Source organism: Miniopterus schreibersii, assembly GCF_964146895.1.
Source record: "Miniopterus schreibersii genome assembly, chromosome: 10".
Lineage (NCBI taxonomy): Eukaryota > Metazoa > Chordata > Mammalia > Chiroptera > Miniopteridae > Miniopterus > Miniopterus schreibersii.
This window is the reverse complement of record NC_138110.1, coordinates 61123665-61147482: the sequence shown is the minus strand read 5'-3', so window position 1 is coordinate 61147482 and position 23818 is coordinate 61123665. Positions and strand designations below refer to the sequence as shown.

General features: G+C 50.9%; 1 protein-coding gene across 1 annotated transcript in view; it reads left to right on the top strand.

Moving 5' to 3' along the window:
- Window positions 1-1906: 1906 nt before the first annotated feature.
- EFCAB8 (EF-hand calcium binding domain 8) overlaps window positions 1907-23818 on the top strand; it is a gene marked incomplete at both ends in the record, with an annotated part of 41833 nt that continues 19921 nt past the window's right edge. Inside the window, 10 exons of the mRNA XM_081148325.1 lie at window positions 1907-2007; window positions 3391-3515; window positions 9236-9354; window positions 10987-11090; window positions 12565-12700; window positions 15438-15543; window positions 15759-15843; window positions 16385-16509; window positions 18976-19049; window positions 21399-21529. Of these exons, the coding sequence (XP_081004451.1) occupies window positions 1907-2007; window positions 3391-3515; window positions 9236-9354; window positions 10987-11090; window positions 12565-12700; window positions 15438-15543; window positions 15759-15843; window positions 16385-16509; window positions 18976-19049; window positions 21399-21529 (1106 nt within the window). The remainder of the gene's footprint in view (window positions 2008-3390; window positions 3516-9235; window positions 9355-10986; window positions 11091-12564; window positions 12701-15437; window positions 15544-15758; window positions 15844-16384; window positions 16510-18975; window positions 19050-21398; window positions 21530-23818) is intronic.

Below are 23818 nucleotides of genomic sequence, written 5' to 3'. Positions count from 1 at the left end.
CATATTTCCAGGTATTTGCTTTTTATTTCTAATTGGACAATTCGGCATAGCATGCATTAGGCCGCTTTCCCTCTTTGCTCCCTTTTCTAGAAATGATTCTGGCGTTTCCCTCCGTTACCCTGGTTCTTGGCTTCCACATCTTTCCTCTGGCTCACCTCTCTCCTTTGGTTCTTACATGTGAGCTGCTGCCAGGACACTGTTAGGTTAGGACACCGCTGTCCGTCGTAGCTGACGAATGTTCGTAATTGCCTCTCATCCACCCCCCTGGCGAGGTAATTTAAAATGCTACGTTCTACTTCCATTTTTCTCTTTCTCGTCTCTCCCACTCTTTCCTCCCCTCCCTGAGGAGCCCTTTGCCAAGCCACGCTGGCTAATTTGCTCTGTACTGAGCATGTGTGGGGCATCACTCTTCCCTCGCCATTCCCCCTGCCATCCTAGAGGCACCCTCTCCATTCCTGCTGGTGGGACTTGCTAAAGAGGTGAACTCACTGTCTTCCATCTTCTGTGGAGGTGCCACTGACCCAGTGGAAACATGTCGTTTATATTCTCAGAGCAGAGCTCCAGGGAACAGACCTCTCCTACACACTCTCCCCTAACACTTTGCTACTGTGCAAGGGGATCTGTCACCTCTCTCTCGAAGTCCTGTCTCTGAGGGCAGCAGAGGGCGGGTGCGGGGTGTAGGAAGTGGAAGGTCAGAAGCCCGGCCTGCTTCCCCTCTGGCGCATGTCTTTGACCCTTTGGACACAGGCCTGCCACTGGACCTTGTTTTTGTAATCTGTGAATTGTAGTCGGGCCACCTCATGGCCTCCTAAGCCTTTCCTAATTCTGTAAAATAGGTGACCCCTTTTAGGAAGTCCCTGGCATTAAGCCAGGAGTATGGTAACTTGAGAAGCCCCAGGGTTTCAGTAGGACAACCCTTTTCCATCAGGGGAAAGAAAACTCAGGTGTAAGCTTGGAAAAGCTTCCTGCCGGAGCAGCCCCTGCAGGAAAAGGGATGCTCACCTAGTGCATGCTGGGGTGTCCGTGGACATGGCGCAGCCACCCCTTGCCTTGACCCTGACTTCCTTTCCCCCTTCCTGCGACCCAACTACGCCAGCCTCCCACAGGGCCCTTACAAAGACGAGTTAAAGTGACGATGGTTCCCTATTCCAGGTCAAGGCCAGTATCTTCTGAGGACTTAGAAGAGAGTCCTCAACCTCAAGAGGTAAGGAAATCATCAGAGTTGGTGACGGGAGGGGGTGTTCCAGAGCCACCCAACATCGCTCGTCAGCATAGAATGGAATAGAAGTCTGTTTCGGTTACCAGTCTCTCGCCAGGATTTGCAGACTCAGATATTTACAAGGCTGATAGGTAACCGAAGCGTGTGCTGAGGGAGGCTGGTTTTCCTTTTAAAGCACTGCATGGACCAAATGCAGCGAATCTGAGGCTTTCCAACGGCAGCCTCTCCACTGACTAAACTCAATTCTCTTCAGCCTAGTTATGATAATGGTGTGATGGGCTGTACAAATTACTATCAAGCCAGATAAGTATTTAGTGTCTACTATGTGCTCGGGACTGGGGAATTATAGAGATAATAGGTATAAATTAAATTAAGATGAAATTAAGATAAATAAGCCCTTGCTTTCAAAGAGCTCACTAGGAGAGGAGTAATAACAGGAGCTACCATTTATTGTATGACTGCAGTTTGCTGGGGCTTTGCATGTGTTTGGATGTCATTTCAGTCTTACCACAACCCTGCAAGCTGAGTATTGTGGATCTCTTTTGCCAGTGAAGACACTTGTGGCTCAGAGAAGTGATGTAATATACCCAAGATAATTAGCTTGGAAGTAGGGAGCCAGGCAGAATTCTAGCCCTTGCTGTCTACATGCATGGACAGATTCACTAGTATCACACATGCATGGGAGATATGGACAAAGAGTTTGGGAGCACAGAGGTGGTAGTGGTGACTCCTTGGAGGAGGTGTCATTTGAGCCAGACTTTGAAGAATGGGGAGGAGGTCACCTCTGGGTGAGGTGGTTGGTATTACATAGAGGGAACAGTGTGAGTAAAAGTGGAATGCTTGTGTCTGGGGATGTTGGAGAGCCCTTGGTGTGCCTGGACCATGGTGTGTGCATTGAAGCTAGAAAGACAGGTCAGAGCTGCCTTGCTTTGAATGCCACACTCAGTAGTTGGAGGGGGTAGGAGTAGCCTGGAAGCTGTCAGAGATGATCAGATTTGCCTTCCAGAAGGATGGTTGGTGCCAGTGTTGGGAGGTGGATTGAGAGGGAAGGCCAAACTCTTGTCCCAGTTAGTGGAGGCCATTGTCCTTCTTCCAGCAAAAGGCCAGGGTTCAGGGTGGGGGCAGGGATGTGTTCGAGGAGGGTTTAGATGTAGGAGAAAGATCCCAGGACTAATAGGAGGGACAGTAAGAACACACAGGAAGAAGAGGGACTAGCCAAAGATGGTGCTCAGATTTCTAATTGGAGAGCTTGCATGGCTGGTGAGAGCATTAACTAGCTCATCTGCCTGGCTCCATGAAGGCAGGTCTCCATTCTGTTCATTTGTGTGCCCTGCACTCAACAGGTGTGTGTAGACGATGAGTGAATGGATGAACGTGCACAGGAGATGAGCGTTCTGCCCGGTTGACGGGGCTGGGGGTGGGGGAATGAATGCTCCAGCCTCCACCAGCCTTCCTGAGCCCAAAGCAGCGTGTCTTGGTGAGCAGCCCTCAGCAGTGTTGGGTCATAGTCCACACCTGCAGTCTTTTGGGGGAGGCAGACTTTGAGGACCTGAGCCTTTAGTGACCTGAAGCATTGTGCCAAGTGTCAGAATGAGTCACGTGTAGGATCTAAAGAGAGAGCATTGTTGATTGTTGAGGGATAGAGAGGTGGGAAGGGGATCTAGGAAGGTGAGTAGGAGCAGGAAGCTGCAAGCCCCTGATGGAGGGGTCTGCATGAGCTGACCCAGGGGGGTGTTTGGACTAGTCAGAGTGCATCAAATTGTCTGGGGAACATGGAGTTCGATCCCTTGGGGTCTTGAATTTTTGACTACTGAAGATTTGAAACAATATGATTACTGAACTGAAGCACCTTGTAAATTAGAGTCCTGTTATGTGTGAGGTAGGACCTTGGCTGTGTCTGCTAATCTCGCTGAGCATCAGTTGTGGCATCTGTAAAAGGGGAACTTGCCAAAGTCAGGAGAAGCAGTTTAGATCTTCCTTGGTCTTCCTAGGTCTGAAAGTGGCCAAAACTTGTTTGCATCACTTAGTCACACACGGTAACACCACACGCCCTGTCCTTCCCCAAAGGGTCTCCCTTTCAATAAGACGAGCTTAGAAATGTCCAGGGCAGGAAATCAACCTTCTCAGTCCCCGTTCTTGTCATATTTGTTCCAGTTGTCCCCCCTAAATAGATCCCTGGCACCATCCGTCACCCTTAGCCAGATATCTGACTTCCAAAATGAGTCTCAGCTGTTCACGGAGCTACACCTGGCCATAATGGAGAAAATATTTGAGGACAACGTAAACTCGACTGGAGGTAAAGCTGCATTGTGGGCTTAGTCTCTTGGCTTTTACACAGGGTGGGACCCCCCTGTGATGTGTGGGGGGTTCAGACTTGACAAGCATTTTTGCATCCATTGTCTCCTTTAAAACTTCTTATTGTTATATAAGTATTATAAACATATTGGAGGCTATTTGGGACCTAGAAAAAATATCCCTAATCCAAACACCTAAATGTAAACGCTGGACAGCATTTTGATATATTTTTTTCCAAACAATTTTATACGTACGGCTTATCTATTGCTGCTCAAGAATATTCCCACAAACTTACTGACTTTAACTACCACATATTTATTAGTTCACAGTTTTGGTGGGTGGGAAGTCTAGGCACAGCTTAGCTGGCTCCTCTGCTCAGGTTCTCACTATGATGCAGTAAAGATGTTAGCTGGGGTTGTGCTGTCATCTGGGGTTTGACTGGGGAAGGATCCACTTCTGAGCTCATCCCGGCTGTTGGCAGAATCCATCTCCTTGCAGTTGCAGGACTGAGGGCTTCTGTTTCTTTCTGGCTGTTGGCTAGAAGCTGCCTTCAGCTCCTAGAGCTGCCTACAGTTCCTGGCCATGTGGGATTCTCCAACATGGCTGATTTCAAGGTTCAAGCCAGCTAGGGAGATAGAAACTCCACCAAGATGGGTGCTGCAGTCTTACAGCATAGTCATGTAACCATGTGCACATGGTCCTGTACATTCCATCACCTTTGCCATATTGGTTAGAAGAGTCACAGGTCCCACCACACTCAAGGGGAGGGGATCACAGGAGGCCATGAACACTAGGAGGCGGGCATCACAGGGCTTCTGCCACATATGGCTATGTGTATTTCTACATGTCTGTAATTGTAATATATATATAATGCTAGACCCTCCTCTTTCTCTTAATGTTGATACCTTAAGGGCTTTTTCATACAGTTGTGTGGTCTTCCAAACCATCATTACTAATGAACACAAGTGTTCTATTGGTTGACCAAGCTGTTCCTTTATATTTGGATATTTGGGTCTTATTGAGTTTAAATAACATTGTGAAGAACATCCTCTGTGTATCAAGTGTTTTCTCCCTTCACACCTTGATTTTTTACGCCTTGGGATGACACACATAAAGTTAAGTAACAGGAATACTGAAAGGCATTTATATACACTAAACTATGAACACCAACGCTGGGGCCCTGTCTACTCACCCCATCAGTTTCTTTTGAGTTCTACAGCCACACTGTGATGTGGGCAGGAAAGGATAACACATCCCCAGTTTACAAATAAGCAAAGTGAGGCTGGGGAGGGACCATTTGTGTCTGACCTGAAGATGAGATGATTCCTAATTGGATTTCTTCTTCTGTGTTTGTGCTTGGCAGCCAGGAGTTGCCACCATTGTGTCTTGGAGGACCCCGCCAGTGCCACTTTGGCCACGATTTTGATTGTGTTTGTTTTGAATACGTAAAAGAGTCATGCAGTTCAGAATTCAAAATAAACTTTCCCATACCTTTTTGTTATACAGAGATTTGTCTCCCTCTGCTGGACAAACACGGAAGTGGGTATAGTCGCTTCCCCCTTTTTTTATATGCAGTGGTGGCCTACAGCCCACACTGTTCTACTCCTTGGTTTTTTTTCTTTCCCAGCTTTATTGAGGTGTAATTGGCCAATAAAATTATAATACATTTAATGTGTACAATATGATGTTTTGATACTGGTATACATTGTAAAAGGATTCCCTCAATTGTCTGCTCCTTGCTTTAAAAAAAATAATTGTACTAAAGTTTCTGTTGCTTTTTACCTACTATATCTTGGTAATCTTTTCATATCAATGTAAAAGAGATTCCTCATTTAAAAATAACTGGTCATGGTTTTAAATGAAGGAAAGGAAAATTCAGCTTTAGCTGATGTCAGGTAAAAGAAAATAGAATCGAGTTTTCCTTTCAAAGTCTTTAAAACAGATGGATTCTGAGCATGGGCTTGATGCCATTTCTCGGGAACCCTGACCAACTGTGCCTGCCTCGTGGAAAAGGGAGAGGACAGGGTTCTCCTCCCTGTTCTGCAAGTTCCCTTTCCCAGCCTTAGTTTTTCTGTCGGTTGAACCGAGGTCTTTGAGGTGGGTCTGTGGTTCATTAAGAGGAGTGCCCTCCTGTCTTTGGGAGGTTTTGATAGTGTTCATGTGCCCACAGCCCAAGCACCCCCTCGGGCCTGCTTGGGGGAGCCCGTAGGCTGCTCAGGGGCTGGGGGATTAGCACTGGGCTGGGGGCCCTGCAGCCCCATGCCTGGAGCCAGCATGGATCTTACCTTCTGTGCAGGTGCTCCCGGGTGGACATCAGTGGCACAGTGTCCCCAGTAGACGTTTTACCCAGCACTGCCAGGCATGAGAAAAATCAGTGTTGGGACAGAGTTTTGTGGGTTATAAAGTCCTCTGTTGGATTTTATTTGGTTCTCATGGAGTTCTGCAGAGCTGGTATTGGTGTCCTGGTGCATATATTGAGGAGGCTGGGGCCTTTCTTTGCTCGCACATATCAACAACATGCCCAAATGGAGTGGCCTGGGGCCTCTCACACCAGAGCCTGTGCTTTGTTGGGCCCCTCACACCCTGTGTAGCCCCCCACATACCAGAGAAGGTGAAGGAAGGGTGTGGCCACACTGCGCAGCCCAGCTCTGTGATTGCATTCTGGGAATCCGTGTGAAGCACGTGCTTATTTCCCCCAGGGCAGAGGGGAGGCTAGGAAACAACATTTTTTCCTTAAATAGTTTTCACACAGTATTTATTTTAAAAAATGCTTATAGTATATGAAAGTAGTCCATAATTCTACCCCTTGGCATTACAAACAAAGAAAGAGGAAGGAAGAGAAGGGGCTGGGGGTGGAGTAGGAGGGGGGGCACTTGAGAATAGACATGTGAATGGCTAGAAACCTGCCTGGAAAGGTGAAGCAGGAGTTTCCCAGGACACAGGGAGGAGAGCACTTCCAGGAAGGCAATGGCAGAGGAGAGGCACAGGGGAGCTGCAGCACTAGAGGGAGAAGGAGGGGTGTCCTGGGGCAAGGCGGGGAGGAAGGGGGTCATGGAGGGGTGATCAGGTCAGGAGGGACCCTGAACTTTAGCAGTGGGGTTGACGAGAAGGTGACACATCTAGACCTGTTTGAGGAGGTTGGGTGGATGTGAGAGGGCTTGGTTGTAAGAGTCCCAGCCCTACGGAGGGTAGTGATCATGATGAGGAGGGAAGGCTTTGGTTTCAAATCCCGCTGTGCAAATGTGTGCCTTAGACAGATCCCCGAGCTGCTCAGTGCCCTCTGTGGCCTCACTTGTGTGATGGGGAGAATGACAGGACCTCCATTCCCGGATCATAGGATTCTTATGAGGATTTAGGAGGGAGGTCATTGAGAACCTGCCTCAGGTTTTTAGCCTGAGTGACTCGGGGGAAGTGATACCATTAGCAAATATGGTAAACACAAGAAAAGAGCGCAAGTTTGGGGATAAAGATCAGTTAGATTTTAAACATGAATTGGAGGGGCCAGGGGGGACACTTGGAAATAGAGTCAGGGACATGGAGAGAAATCCTCTCCTGGGATGTAGAGATGGGTGAATAGATGAGGTCATTCAAGAGAGCTTCAAGCAGTAAAGCAAAGGACAGTGATGAGAAGAGGCAGACACAGAATGACAGGGCAGGGCAGGCAACAGAGCCTGGAGGAGACAGGAGACAGGAGACAGAGCTGCCCAGGGAGGCAGGAGTGGCCGGTGGGGTCCCTGCTCACTGGGAGGAGGCCCCAAGACCAAGAAAGTCATGGTCGGGTGTGGTTCCAGATCACTGGTGGCTCAGTGGAGTGGGCGGGCAGAAGTCAGGGAGCCCCCCCCCCAAAGTTCCCTCCTGCCTGATCCTAATAGTGACCCCTTCCCCAGGGAAGTGATATTGTCACATTCAAGCTTTGAGAGCTTTCAATTAACAGTTTGCCAGGAGATGGGTGAGTGCTTCCTTTCAGAGGCGATGAGCAGGGGTCTTTCCTGGCCCCCGCTGTGTACATTTCCTCTCTAAAATACCTTTGTGTTTACTCTCTGGTTTTTCTAAAAAACAAAATGTGGTAGACTGTGAGAAGAGGTATATTAAAATAATACGGCAGTGAGCAGTATCCATTGTTTCTGAAACACTGGGAAAGGACTTGATCCCTGGAGTGCCCTCTTGAGGAGTGTGTTCATTAAACACTGCACAAAGGCACTTTGACTCCCGGCCCTGTCCCGAGGGGAAGGCTGTAGCTCATGGACTGTCATCTGATGTCCATGTTATACGCGGAAGGACCCTGAAGTGCCACTCAAAATGCCTGAGCCTCTTGGCTCTAGCTCCAGGTAAATGAGATGAACCCTTCTTTAAGCAGGACACGTTTTGTTCAGGCTTTCATTTGTTCCTCCACCTACCAGTAAATAATAATCATGGCTGTAGCACTGTGCTGGGTGTTTCATGAGGAGCATAGAGTGGGGTGAAAGCAGGACCTCTGGAGCCAGATTGCTGGCTCAGCCTCGGCTCCACCACTTCCCAGCTGCGAGACTCGGGTGTGGGACCTCACCTCTCTGTGCCATAGTTTCCTCAGGAGCCCTCTCATTAGGTGGTCAGCATGAATAAACACAGATGAGACTGGCGCCCAGTATCATCGCCGTCACATCCTAGTGCTCACAGAAACAGTTGGGGGACCCAGTCATGGAGGGAGAGGCTCAGTCCTGCACTCCTGGAGCTCATGGGCTGGAGGAGAGTAGAGCCGGATGTGGGGGTGAGGGACCTCCTTAGTCCTCAGGAAGGCTTCCCTGTGGGGGAACCAGACAGTGCAAAGCCCCTCAGGTGGGAGTGTGCTCTGGTGTGAGAATCAGTGTGGGGCCTTCGTGCTGGAGCAGAGAATGCTGGGGACAGCGGCTGGAGGTGTGGGTGAGAGAAGCGGGGTGATGCGTGGCCTTCAGGCCAGGGCAAGGACTCCAAATACTTGGAGGGGTTTTTAGAAGCATTTTATAAATACTGTGATTATTTTAAAAAACCTAAACAGAGGTTATTGACTCATCTGCAGACAGAGTCCCTTAGAGCCACAAACTTAGCACTGAAGATACTTCATCCCTGCCTTCTCCTCTCCCTCCCCATCTTTCCCTCCAGCCAAAGTTTGTATTTTAATTGCCTTTAAAAGATGCACTTCACCTCTCCCTCTGTATGTTTGAATTTATGTCTCTTCGTTGCCATTATTTCCTTTTGTTTTTCCCCCCCCCCTTTTTTAAAAAAAATATATCTTTATTGATTTCAGAGAGAGAGAGATGGAAACATCAATGATGAGAGAGTCATTGATCAGCTAGCCTGCAACCCGGGCATGTGCCCTGACCGGGAATCGAACCCTGATCGCCTGGATCCTAGGTCGACGCTCAACCGCTGAGCCATGCCCGGCTGGGCATCCCCCTTTTTTTAAATTTTTAATCAGTTTTCTTCATCTCGATGCCTGGTCAGTCTTATGTGTTGAGAAATGGGATCTGATCTTTTTTAATACACCTCCCCCGCCCCCAGCAGTGGGGGCCAACATGGTGCTATTGCATGGAAGGTGTGCAGACAGCGTTTGTGGGGTGATTGGATGTTGAACAAATGATGCAACAGATAACCCGGCACATGGGATCCTCTGGGTCCCCCCTTAGCACCCAGACACCCAGGAGGGCTGAGGCCGGTGGTGGGTTGTGACAGAGTAGACAGTATTCTTTCTTCTCTCTCTTGAAGCCCTGGACAAGGTGGCTTTCATTAAAGCCATGAAGGGGAATCTGAGCACTGTGTCAGAGAAGATGCTAGAGGCGCTGTTTTTGAAGGTGGACATACACTGTAATGGCTTCATCACCTGGGTGAGGAGGGCTCCCCTGCTGCCTCAGGTAGCCATAGGGAGGCTGGAGGGCACAGGCCTTGGATGCTCAGTTGAAGATGGGGGCAACATCAGAAAGCCTCCTGTGGATTCTGGGAACCTCAGAGTCCTTGAGGGGGTCCTCCTGAGACTTTTGAGGGCTCAGCACAGCTCACTCCCCTCCTGCGGTTCAGGAGAGTGTAAGACAAATGTCAGTGGCCCCTGCCTGAGACGGACTGAGCCAGCCTCCCGTCCAGCTCGGGATCCTAGCCAATGCCACAACCATCTCATGGCCCTTTACGGTCACTCAGGAACAGGCAAATCTGTGTTTGTTAATAAAAATAAATAAGTCAGGTTTTAGGACCTCTTAAAAATAATGCTTTTGCTTTTTTCTGATTTTAAATGTTCTACAATGACCATATACTCTACGGCATTTAAGAACCCAGAACACAGGAAAGTACAGAAAGACAGCCTGTCATGTTGATGTCACCGTGATGACACTGATAACTGGTGTTCACACCAGCCATTGTGCTAAGCACTTTTACGTAAACCTTACAGGACTCCATGGGGTGGGTGCTGTTGTTTACCTCCACTTAACAGGTTGGGAAACTGAGGCACAGAGATGTTAAGAACCTTGCCCGGGGTTACAGAGCTAGTTAGCGGGTGAGCCTGTCTTAGACCCAGGGGGTTTGCCTCAGGAGCCCATGTGTTAACTGCTCCATCATTCCTCCCCCTGGGCTTAGGAGTACATTCTGGGTCTTTTTTTTTCTTTTTTTCTTCATTTCCCTTAATATTATGTTATAAACATGTTTCCAGCATTCTCTGCCATCAACACAATGATATTTCTTAATAACTCCCTATTTCTTGTCGTAGCTTTACCGGGTGGCCCTTTTTGGCCTTGGCCATATTTTCATGAGGCCTAACAGTAGAGCCCAGAGTTGCCCCAGTGGGCACGCACGGGGCCTCCCTTGCAGTTAATGCGATAGATGATCTGGGGCAACTCATCTCTACTTAGATGGGCACAGTCTTGCTATCCATAAAGTAGGGTGAGCGAGCAGACTCAGCTGAGACGCTGGATGTGGGAGTGATGTGAAGGTGTACACAGCGCAGCGATTTCAACCAGCGTGCCGCAAGTTTTTAAGACACGCAGTACCTGACTATTTAGTCAGGGGCACTGCCCTCTTTCCCTTAGATTGTCAAATAAAATAACAGTCAACACAACAATAGCCGTCTGGTGTGAACAAATCAAAATTATACCTATTTTTTTTTCGTCAGATGGGCAAAAACTACATTTTCTGGTGTGCCGCAGAATTTTAGTAATTAGCTTCTGGTGCCATAGGATGAGAAAGGTCGGAGCTCGCTGACCAACATGACAGAAATGCTTTAGGGAGGGAAGCTGCTGTGCCCCCTTCACAGACACTTGCCAATAAGCCCCTCGCGGAGTTCAGATCCAAGAGCAGCTCTGTTGCTAGGCTACTTCCCTTTGCCAGGCTGAGAGGGAGGGGGTCTCCCAGAGCCCCTTGGAAGGGGCTGGGAGAGATGGGGAGAATACTGGAAGCTGAGCGGGGTTCCCAAAGCCCGGCACTCAGACCGTCGGGCCTACACCCTCCCTGCCTTGCGCTCCTTCCCGAGGCAGTCGCACTGTGTGGATTATATGATGCGTGAGTTCCAGGGAAAGGAGCTGATGAGGAAGAACCAGTACCACCTGCGCTTCCACCTGCCCATGAGGATCATCCCCCTGTAAGGAGCCTCTCCCCGGGCTGGAAGGGCGGGTCTGAACAGGGCTATTTCCTTGGGACACTTGAATTCCCAGCGGTACCCAAAAGGCCTGACCCAAAAATGTCAAGAAGCGTGCCCTATGTTCCCCTGTTTATATGCCCAACCTCAAACCCAGGGAACATTTCTGGCTTGGTGGAGAAAATAGCCAAATAATGTTTTCTTACCTGCATGAAAGGGTAGCTTTTAAAGGTTGGCTGACCTGCCTCAAGCATGGCCTCAACTCGCCAAATGCCCCATCTTGGTCCCACTGCAGTCCTAGGAGGCGGAGGTGCTGCCATTGTGTAGATGAGGAGACCAAGACTCCGTGAGGTGACAGTTCCCAGGGCTCTCCTCACTTCGTAGCTCTCACCTGTCCTGTCTGTTCCTCACACTCTCTTGGCCCTGACAGATGAGGCAGAACTGGAGGCGACAGCTAGAGGGGAGACTCATAATATTCGTGAGGGTCTGGACAGAGCTGTGGGCTGAGAGCATGCGGGAGAGAACAGCACCTCCCTCCCTCTCCTGCAGGGATGGTAAGGCAGTAGAATTTCACAGTGACGGGGTTATTTTTAAGGCACCGGACATGTCATTTTGAAAGGGCTGTGGCTGGAGTGGGGGTCAAAGTGCCTGCCTGGGCTCTAGTTCTAGCTCTGTTGGTAACCAGGACATAATTCCAAGCACATGGCTATCCCCTGGGTCCCTGCCTTGCTGGGGCCCAGAAGTGTGGGTATATCAAATAGGAGAGCATGTGCTGTGTTGGGAGGTCAAAATAGTGGTGCCCTTTAATTGTCAGGTAGCTGGCTTAGTCAACTTTGGGACAGGAAAGAACCGCTGGAGGCAGCATTGAGGCCTGCGGGAAGGCTGAGTGCGGCTGCCTGTGAGGCCAGGCCCGCCCCAGAAGCTGTCTGCTGAGCTCAGGGCATGTCCTTGGAGATGAAGAACTGTGTGCCTGGGGCCCTGATTTCTCGTAGCCCTCTCGCCCACTTTTCTCTCATTCTTGGGTGCTAGTCCCCTCTCCACCTTGGAGCACTAGAGCAGTTGCTGGAATCAATGTTGTTATACAGTTTTCAGTCACAGGCCCTACTCTACTCGCCTTCTGTGGGCCATTTTTCCAACAAAAGGTTTGCAAAAGCCTCTGTTCTCCATCTCATCTGCCCCAGCCCATGATGAGGAGGTTGACTGGCTCTTTCTCAGGAGAGGCTTACTGCTTGGGGAGCCCCCTCTCATACCAGCATCATACATGGGTCTCTTTCCCTTTTGGCCGCTTTTGATAATGATGGCAATCTGCTCGGAGGAGGGGCAGAGTCCCAGGTCTTGTGGGGCCTGCTAGAGTGTGTCAATAGCGTCCATGTGTGCGCGCATGCGAGTGAGTCACCTCCCGCTGGCGTTTTCTTCCTCCTCTGTGTCTTTGTTCTGTTTTTGGTTGGACTCTCCTCTCTCTCATCACCTCCCACAGGAATCATGGGTGCGAGGTTGTGAAAGTGGAGTTTTTAATCCAGCGGTTCAAGAAGATTGGGAATTTCCTGACTGTCACCAAGGACGGGATCCTGCAGTTCTGGTCGGAGTCCTTCTCTCTGATCAGCTCCTTTAGGGTGAGTGTGGCCCACATGTGGAGCATGAATGGGGTGGTCAGAGAGCCTCTGCCTCCACACCCTGGGCCCAGAGCGGGCTCCCTCTCGGGGCCTGTGGACTCTGTAGTCCTCACTTGCAGTCACAGCTCCTGGGTCCTGGTTCTGGCTTCACTGTGGGACTGTGAGCCTCATATTCCTCCTCTGTAAGCAAGATTCCACCTGCATGTCCACTCTACTTGGGTGTCCAGCAGACACCTTGAACCCAGTTTGTCCAAACTGAATGTCACTGTAGCCCTTCCTGCCCACCAGGCTTCTTCTGTGCCCTCATCTCAATGAAACGTTCCTGAGTTGGAGATCAGCCCCGTTTCCTTTCTTTGTTACACCCACACAATCACCAAATCCTGCTGATTCAGATCCTTTCCCCAGACCGGGCAGGTAATCACAGTGGTTGTGAGCCTGGCCACTGGAGCCCGACTGCCCGGCTTAGAACCCCAACACACCACCTCCCAGCTCTATGACCTTGGACCAAATACTATAGAGCTCTCCATGCCCCATTTCCCTCATGTCAGATGGGGTAGTAATAGTACTTGCTCACAGGGCAGTGGGAGGGTTTACTGACATAATGCATGCATGGTGCTTGGAGCAGGGCAAGGCACACAGCAAGTGCCTGATGAACATACGCTGTCATCGTTATTGTCTTTGTGCTGTCAGTTTCTGGCCAAGCGCAGTGAGAGATTAAACACTCAAGCAAACCCACTGTGTACTTGTGTCGTCAGGCCAGTCTCGCAAGTAACGAAGGCACAGCTCTCGGGAAAATGAAGGCTTATTGAGGTGCTGCCAGCAGCATGAGGGCTTTCATCAGCCCCGTGTAATGGCAGCAGGTCTTACAGTTGCATCAGGGGTTATGCCTTGAGGCAGGGGGATTCTAGATAGTCTCCCCCCACTGTCTTCCAGTTGTTTAGGGTGGGAACTAAGGCCTGGGGAGGTCCAGCAACACTCCTGGGTGCTCTTAGTAGCCCAGTACCAAGGGGGATTCATACTGTGTTCCTGAGGCTGGAGTTTTGGGCACACTCCACCTGCTTTTTCTCTGTGTGTTTATTGGGGGAGGGGGCACGTTATAGCCTGAGCTCCTGGTTGTGGCTGCTACATAGTCACCTCCGTGCTCCTCAAGGGCCAAAGCCCGGGAGGGCTGAGAAGTACAGAGGGAGGCTCTCCTGGAAGGCCCAAGAGACCAGGGCATTCTTCCTCAAGGGGCTGCTTTCAAGTAGATGTTGTCAGGAGTGAGTCGCCAGGCCCTGTCCATGACCATCAGCTGCATATCCACCATCATGCAGAGGGAAAGCCCTGGGATGGGGCAGAGTCTGGGTTTCACCTTCGAGCTGTGCAACCTCAGGCAGGTCACTGAAACTCCCTAGAAATCAGGAATCATGGTCTCTCCTCTGACCATAAGTGATGGGTGTTATTGTCACCTCCCTGTGTGTAGGTTAGACCCCAGCCCTGGGCAAGAGGGGCCTTCAGGGGAGCCCTGGCCCATTGTCTTCACTGCCCCAGCTGGTAGCACAGGCCTCTGGTCTTGGCTCTGAGCTCTGTCGGAACATTCTGCTTCCAGCCTCTGCCTTTGCCGTCCCTCCTAAATATACACCCACAGGAACTGCCTTAAAATGCCCCTTCCCTCTTTCCCAGATGGAACCCTTCTCTTCTTTCTTCAGTTCAGAGCCTGTGCTGTTATTCAGGGAGTAAAATACAAGTTCCTTAGCTGGCCCCCCAAGTCGTCTCCTATCTCCTCCCACCCACGCCTGTCAGGCCGGGTCCTCTTTTTCCTGGACACAGCAGTTCATTTCTGCTGACATGCCTTTGCTCGTGGTGTCCCCCGCCTGGAGTGCCGGCTCAAATTCTGTCTGCACAGTATCAAGTGAGGCTGGCATCAGAGCACAGAAGGGCTCCCAAGCCTGCCACGCCCCTACCAAGTGCTGGGCACACCAGATGGTTTAGCTTTCACGATTCCTTTCATTCCTCACAGCCTGGCAGGACCATCTATCCAGAATAAGCCATGCTGGTCAGGTGACACCAGCAGGTGGTAAACAAGATTCAGACAAAACAAACAAAACTAACACAGTATTATATGCCAATTATATCTCATTTAAACTGGGGGGAAAAGGTTCAGGCATACAGGGGGGCAGATGGTGGAAAGTCAGTCTTTCTCCCCCAGACCCTAATTCCTCTCCCAGGAGGCAACTGCTGTGACCAGTTTTGGGGTGCTCTTCCATGGACAGCCTACACATACACTACCCCCTTTCTAAGTATACAAATGGTAGCACATTATAATGCTGTTTTCACCTTGCTTTCTCTCTTAATAATGTATCTTGGCAACTATTCTTCATTAGTATGTACACAGCTCCCTCACTGTGAATGTCTGGGTAGTGTCCCTTGCATATACTTCTCTGTGAACACATCCATAGCTGTGTCCTGGAAATGGATCCCGGGATCACAAATGGCACATTTAAAACTGATGAACTTGTCAAACTGTTCTAAAAAGGGGTTGTAAAGATATCAGTTTTTTAAGCCCACTTTATAGATGTGGAAACTGAGACTCAGAATGGTTAGGGAGTTTATTCAAGATTCCATCATTAGTAGTTGACAGTCATTAGTAGCTGAGCTCTATGCCCAGGTCTCTGCCTGGCTCCAGGGCCTCGGGTGGCAGGATGGGTCCTGGGGCAGCCTCCTGAGCCCAGGTCTCCTCTGCTCTTGCTGTGGGCAGCTTAACCAGATCCAGCCGTTCCAAAACCAGCAGATGTGGGTCATCGACATGGTGTGTCTCCACAACATGAACCTAGTTGCGATTGCATCCACTGACCAGAAGATAGGTGAGTCCCTGGCAGCTGCCCGCCTGCTCTTAGCCACTGGGAGTCATGCATCTGCACCTGGAGAGATCTGTCACTGAGCCAACATTGAGCATGGATTCAAGTCCTGTGGGGGTATTGCAGGGTGGTGAGCAGCGACTGCTCCTTGCCACCAGAGACCCTAAGGCCTGGGACGTGGCTTTGGGTTCTATGTGAGCCTCTCCTCTGTCTCTTCCCAGAGTTCTTTGATGTTAGTAATCATAAATGTGTCCGGGCCTTCACCTTCGTTGACCTGGACAGCTGCGCCCTGGTTATGGACTACTGGTGAGTCTCACAGGAGATCGGCGCAGGGCCTTGGCAGCGGCCACATCACTCGGTGGGGTTGAGACCCCAGAAAGCCTCTCTGGAAGCAGCCCTGCAAAGATTCCCATCCTGCGTGCCCATGCCCTCTTTCCTCCAGGCCCCTGCTCCCTCGGGGTTCCCTCTCATGGCCACTCACACCTCAGAGTCGTCGGCTCCTCTTCCTCTCTTCCACCAAGTTGGCGGCCAAAGCCGCGCCGAGGCTGGTCCCACTGTGAGTGAGGACTCTGGATGCGCCACAGCCCAGCAGGAGGGGTGACTTGACAAAGAGCTGGCAGACCAGGGATTCATTTATTTTGGTTTTTAAAAATGCTCATTTCTTTTGGACCTGGATCATCAATGGTCTGGATCTGGGTGGCTGGGCCCATGTTTGTCAGCTGTTGAGAACAAACACTGCCCTCCATGCCTCGATGGACACAGGCCCTGGAGCACTGGGAGGAGGTGAGGACTGTAGCCGGGGGCGCCCCTCTCACTCCATGGCCTCTTCTGTCTCCATCTTTCCCAGGTCTGACTACCACAAAGGTGTGTTCTGCTTCGGAGACACCAAAGGCAACGTCATCATCTTCACCTCCAACAATGTGGCCAATGGGCTGTTCAACCCCCGAATCCTCCCCAGGACCTCCAAGTGGGGTAGTTAACATGATGGGGAATGGGGGGAGCTGGCTCTGCCCTGGGGTACTCTTCCCTCTTCCCACCTCCCTGCTCAAGAGCCCCTGGCTCCTTCAAGCAACAGTGCACCAAATGCTCAGCTCAGAGCAGCCTGTGGGAGACGTGGCGATGGGGTGGCAGCAGGGAGACCGGAGGGGGCAGAGGAGATGGGCAATCTCTCTGAAGGCGGGAGATTGTATAGGTAGGAGTCAGTGGAGGGGGGCTCATGACCCTCCTCATCCCAGGAAGAAAGAACCCATGCCAGCTGTGTGACCTCGGAGAAGTCACTCGCCTACTCTGGGCCTTGGGATGCTGGTGCTAACTCCCTCCATCACTGTGAGGAGGGTTCTGCTCTCCTTGGCTGTGAGCCGCCTTTGGTGGGTAGGGGTGGGGTGGAGCGGCTGCCCTGAGAGTGGTCCTCGTGGAGACTGGATCCACCCGACTGTGAGTAAGCACAGTGACATTTGTTGACTGTTCTTGTGCTGAATACTGTGGGCACATCTCCTCCTATGCTCCCCCCCACACACACACACTGCCAGGAGGGAGCTGCCGTTGCCATAGCCCATTAAGAGAGGAGCAGCAGAGGTCAGAGGGGTGAAGCTTTTGCGCAGGCCCCAAGGGGGAAGTGGTGGCTGGGATCTGAGCAGGCCTGCTCCAGAGTCTGCACTTGAGCCACTTGCTAAGCTCTATACCAAACTGACCAAGTGCTGAAGGGGGGTGCTGTTGGGGAAGCTCTGCCAAGGGGCACTGATCCTGAAGCCCTGGGGCCTGGGGCAGTCAGGGACTCATCTGAGTTGGACCATGTCCAGGGTCAAACCTTCAATGCACAATGTTGGGCATCCAGCTTGCTCCATTCAGAGGATGGCGAGGCCAGCAGGGGCCCCAGCCCACGGGGATACTGACCCCTCCATCCAGAACACCAGAGTGGCCCCTTGGGCTTCTAGGCAGAGTTTCTGAACAGGACATCCTTCAGGGCTCTCAGGCCTCAGTGGCACCTCCTGCCAAGCTTGTTGGGGCAGTGTCCTCCTGGTTGAACAGAAAATGCATTCTGCTCTGGGTGCAGCAGTGGGTGGACACCTGCTATGTCTTTGCCTCATCAGCCTCTCCCTGGTGCCTGCTTCGGTTGCTCTGTGCCACCCTGAGAATTGGCATGGGGGGGTGGTCTTTGAGCTGAGGTGATGGACAGGAAATTAGGGGCGTGGGGAACAGATGAAGCTGGAGTGTTGGACTGGCATCCTTCCATGCCCCATGCTGACTAAAGGCTGGGGACAAACATGAAGGTGGGCCCAGCAGCATGTTGACTTGGAAGGAGTCGGACAGACCAGCTCTGTGTGACCTTGAACCAGTTTCCTAGCCTCTCTGTGCCTCAGTTCCCTTATTCAAATAGGATGAGCACACTCAGTCTGTGGCTTTGCTGTGAGATGCAAGGAGAGTGCGTCATGTGAAGCATATAGCAAGTGCACAGTGACTGCCTCCCCTGCCCTCTGGGGCTCTCCTGGCCTAGTGGGCCTAGTGGCAGCCACAGGCAGGCAAACGGGTCATAGTGCAGCCCAGCCAGGACTAAGCTTCCTTCCTCCTGCGCCCATGCTGAGCCTGCCCATTTTAGTGAGCTTGGGCAACACTCCATCCCTTGGGATTTCCTTTTCAAGCCTCTTCCTGCCCTTGCAAGATGGGGCTGGTGACCTTGCAGCAGAAAATGCTTGACATAAGGCCCGGAATCCCCTCTCTCCTTTCTCTGTTTTATCTGGATCTTTTTCTCACACCTGAGCCCAGACTGTCCTGGCTTCTAACCTACCTCCTTAAACCCTGCTGTGTCCCCAGTCACTGCTGCCTCTGCCCATCTGTGTCATGCTGTGCAGCTGGCCCCAGAGGGTCCACCGCGCTCTTCCATGGGAGGTTTTCAGAGTCAGGAGACTCTAAACTCCGGGAGTGCAGGGCTGTGCCTGGTGCAGTTGCTCCTGACGTGCTCAGTATACAATGCATGCATGCAGCTGCTCCTTGGAACTTGTGTTTGCTGGATAAGGGGCGCATGTAGTTTGAAGCATGAGGGCAAACTCCCAAATGACTCTTTTCAGAATGAGTAGAGCCCAGGACCTCAATTCATTTTCCACGCCAGGGAAGTTAGAGCTGCCTAACAGAATCAGCTGTTTTAGATTGTAGCAGCTGGGAAGAGTGGGGAGCCTGGAAACCTGGTTTGAGCTCTGCTGTGAGCTGCTGGGGGGGGGGGGCTCTGGGCTGCAGCCTTAACCTGCGGGGTCTGTTTTCTGGGTGTTGTGTTCCCCCCACTGAACTCACTAGGACACAGTGAGGTTTGAATGAGCATTTGGATGGAAAAGGCTTTTGAGACATACAGGTATTGCAAACAGACTCAAGGTGACTTCTGAGGTTTTCCTCGTCTAGCAAAGGAGGAGAACTGGTGACATGGGCCTCGGTTTTCTACCCCAGCAGATCACTGGATCAGTGTTTCCATGAAGAAGCTCTTAAATGAGGAGTCTCCTTTATATAGAAGTTACCAACTGAAGGTAAGTTGTAGCTTTCCTTGGCCTGTTACCATGGTAGTTATGTGTACATACACCTGTCAAAAATAAATGCAGAGAGTAGATTTGCCCCCTGGGTTCAGTCTTAGGCTGTAGGAACAGGGTGGAGGCACCTCTTGGACGCTTCCAGCTCTTTCTGTATCCCAGGCCTGGCTGTCTCACATATTGCCTTCATTGCTTAGCCCCTGTCCCTGCAGACACCGCCTCACCTGGATGTGGCTACTAGCTTTCGCCTATGTCCTTTCTCTACTTATTGCTTTCTTCAGCAGCCAGAGGAATTATGAGACAGAAATACAACCATGTCACTACTTTGCTCAAAACCCCGCAGTAGTTTCTCTCTTAAACGCATGAAGTCCTTTCCCTCCTCAGGGCCTTGACACATGCTGTTCCTTCAGCCTGACATACTCCTCCTCTAGGTACCTATATGCCTGCCTGTATTTCCTTCAGATCCCTAACCTATCTGCCTGGAACAGTCCCACCGCCTGCCTCTGCCTTTATCCCTTCACCCTGCACTCTTACAGGATTCTGACACTAACCACAATGTGTGTGTTTCCCCCCCACATCACCATGAAATTCTCCAACACCAGTTGGGTGTCCTAGAGTTCAACACAACTAGTGTCAGATCCCACAGGTTAAGGCCAGTCCCACAAGGCTGCCCCTCACTTCAGATGCCAGTCACAAATCCAGGTTGTGACCTGTGCTTCCGACCGGCTGGCTATAGGAAGGAGGTTCCCATGATCCCCTCCCTCCTGGGGTTTGATTGATTTGCTAGAGCGGCTCACAGAACTCAGAGAAATGTTTTACTTACTAGATTACAGGTATATTATAAAAAGATATAACTCAGGGACAGCCAGATGGAAGAGATGCGTAGGGCAAGGTATGTGGGAAGGCACTTGGAGCTTCCCTGCCCTCTCTGAGGGCACCCCTCTCTCCAAACCTCCATGTGTTCACCAACCCAGGAGCTCTCTGAACTTTTTATGGAGGCTTTGTTATGCAGGCCAGATTGATTAAATCATTGGTTGTTGGTGATTGAATTCAACCTCCACCTCCTCTCCTCTCCCTCGAACTAAAAATTCCAACCCTCCCGTCACATGGTTGCTTCCCCTGGTAACCAGCCCCCATCCTTAGGTGTTTTCCAAAGGTCACCTCTACATAAACTCAGTGTGGCTGAGAGGGGCTTCTTATGAATATCACACACCTTTATAGCTCTTATCACTCAGGAAATGCCCAGTGTGCTAGGAGCTCTGTGCCAGAATCAGGGACAAAGATGAAATACATATTTCTTATTACAGATCACAGGATCACAGCTACCACCTCTTACCTTGGTATCTTCCTTCCATTGTCCTGCCACTCCCATGAGATTGACAGCTTTTTGAGGATAGGCACTGAGCTGGCTCTCTTCTCTGCTGTCTCCAGGGTCTGGGGCTGTGGGCTCCCCGTACATTTGTTAAATGAATGAATGAATAAATCTGACACTCTAGGAAGTCTGAGTTGGGTGGCCCAGGGCTCCTCCATGCTTCTTTTAGAGCAGGTGGAGTCATTCAGGCCCTGGGAGCCTCTCAGGGAGTCCCACATGAGCACTCCTTTTCTCCATCTTCTGTGGGAATCTCATCTTGGGCTTGGTTTCCTTCCAAGCTGCTAAGTGACCCATTCAGTGCCTTGGATTTGGTGCCCACTGTGATATTCAGTGAGACAGGCATGTAAAACGTAGCTCAGGGCCTGACGACCCTTCCAACTCATTTCCTCCATTCCTGTCCCGGGGAGGAGGCCTCTGGATTGGGAGGCCAAGCACTGGGCGGACCCCAGGGCTGGAGCTGGAGAATTTGGAGCCTGTGTGGCCAGGCCACCCCTTTGACTTGTGAATCTCAACCTTTTGCTGCCCAAGTTGCACCAGATAACGTTCTCAGGTACTCCACACAGTGTCCTGACAAACGTGGAGGGCAGCGGTGCAGCCAGGATGCATAGGTTAATCTGTGCTGGGGCTGCTGAGGGTAAGAGGACTCGTAGACTCGAATCCCTCCTTTCTCCCGCCTTGGGAGGGGGTGACAGACAATATTAATATGGGCCAGATTTGTCTGTCCTCTAAATGATAAACAAGAGTTCACATGACAGTGGCCTTTTCACCAACAAGTCATGGCCACACACCCCTGGTCACAGGGCCTGGGGTAGGGCTGCGGGCCATAGCACTTTGTCAGAGCTGTGATCACTAAAAGGCATTGGGCTTGGTGATCTCTGGGTCCCTCCTGCCCCCAACACCTGCCATATGGTTCTGGAGGCTGGGCCTGAAAGGCTGTCTTTGGGTTGGGTCTCCCACCACTGCTGCTCTCTTCCCAGGCTCTCCATCACAACTGGTGTCAACAGGTCAGGTTCATTCCCCATATGAACCTGGTGGCCTCCTGTTCAGCCATCAAAAAGTCCTCTCTGGTGCTGACAATATTGCCATCCAAAGCCTCTGAGAACCCCAGGTAAGAAGCCCCTTTCTCCGGGGGGGGGGGGGGGTCCGGGAGGGAGGTGGGTGTGGGTCTTCTTCACTTTATACAAAAGGGGCCATCCCTGCTGAGGGCAGGCCCACCTCCGGGACAGTGGCATTGCTTGTGGGCAGCACAGTGTTCTACAAATCACATGGGCCCTATGGGCCGACATTGGGCTGTGGTGGTTAGAACATGGTCTCTGGAGTCTGTTTTCTTTTTTAAAAATATATCTTTATTGATTTCAGAGAGAGGAAGGGAGAGGGAGAGAGAGATAGAAACATCAACGATGAGAGCCATTGATCGGCTGCCTCCTGCACGCCCCCGACTGGGGATCGAGCCCGCAACCTGGGCATGTGCCCTGACCGGGAATCTAATTGCGATCTCCTGGATCCTAGGTTGATGCTCAACTGCTGAGCCATGCCTGGCCGGGCTGTTTTCTTTTTTAATTGAGACATAATGGACATAGCATTATATTTCAGGTGCACAACATAATGATTCGATACCCATGTATATTACAAAGTGATCTCGGCAGTAAGTCTGCTGAACATCCGTCACCACACACAGGTATACAGTGTGAGGAGAACTTGCTTGGAGTGTGGTTTAGTCGTCATTCTGGCATTGCCACCAGCAGCAAGATTATACTAGGGCTTCTCTCACCCTGCGCGCAGCATAAGCAGGGGCCAGAGGGTGGGCTCCGGCCCAGGCCCAGCGAGTGCGAGCTGCGTCCTCCCTGAGCCCGGCTCCTCCTGTGCAGAGGGTGATAGCCCCCCTTCACTTACCTCAGGGTTATTCCAATGAGCATGCTTTGTGTATGTGTTCCACGACTCACAGCACTTAGGGTTTTGGAGAGAGTTCCAATCAATTTCCTTCATTCTAGTGTCTTCTACCCCAGAGAAAACTTTTTCTTTCCCTCCCTCCTTTCCTGCCTCCCTCCCTCTCTCCCTTTCCTTAAAATCAGGTGTTTTTCACACAGGTGTCTACATACATTGTCCTTGTAAAAAACTAAAATGCTATAAATAAAACTGGAATCCTGTGACCCCCCCTCCCCTTATCAAACCCCTTTGTCTCACTCCATCATTAAAAGTCCTGATTCTAAGGTTTTAGGGTTCACCCTTCACTCGGCACGTCACAGTAGGTACTTCCTCCTGAGGGTTCTTTTGGGTGGGTTTCCCTGTCTCTGCAGTTTTCTTACCGTCCCAGCTCTTTACACCTGGAGCCTTTGAGTCTGTGACATTTTGCCCCTGAACAGGCTGAATAAGAGCTATAGCCCCCTTGTCTTGGGGAACAGCAGGAGATTTGAGGCTCGTGTTGGGGGCACAGCTGGTGAGGGACAGTGGGGAGACTGAGGGCCATTTAGGTCCCATCTCCATCTGTTCCTTCCTGTCCTAGTTGTCTTCCAGAGGGAAATCCAATCCTGGGCTGGTAGGGCTAATTTAGGCCTAGTGCTTCATGTTATAGATTGGAAACTTGAGGCTTAGGGAAGGGAGGTGACTGGCTTGGAGCAGACCTTTGAGCTGGGGTTGTATCCCAGGCCTCACTGTAAGTCCAGTGTCTTGTTAACCAGAGAATTCTGTGCACATTCCCAGCCAAGTCCTGGAACTAACTGCAGGTTAGAGGAAGGGGCCTCGGAGAATGTCTGATGTGGAGAAGCTTCAGTCTCGGTTTCGTTGCTTTTAGTGGGGCAGTGGGTAGGATTTTGCTTGGAGCTGGTTGGCTGAGATTCATCTCTCTGCTTTGGAGTTAGTATTACCTCGTGTCTGTGATATGTGTTTCATCAACTTCTTGTTTTATTGAGAATCAACAGCAGGAGGCTAACAGGAGGATCACCTCACTGTGGCCCCGAAGCCCTCTGTGGTTGGGCCCTGCTGCCTTCCTGAGCACACCTCGTCTACCTTTCCACTCCAGCCACACTGGTCCCCTTGTGGTTCAAGTATGCTCTTGCCCCAGGGCCTTTGCATCACTCCTCTCTACCTGGTATCCTCTTGTGTTGTGCGTATTTATGGTTTTTGTTTTTTAAACATTTTTTATTATGAAAATTTTCAAACACACACAGAAGTAGAGACAATAGTGTAATACTTTAATATCATTAGTACCTAGTCTAAGTTAATCTTTCCCCAACTATCTCAGAAATATCTTTTTACAATTATTTGGAATCAGATATAAACAGAGTTCTAGAATGGTTCTGAGCAGAGGAATAGTGTGGTCCGATGTGTAGGAGCATCCTTCTGTTCTTCTGTGGCAAGCCGAGTGTATGTGGGTAGGAGTCGAGATGGGGACACCGGT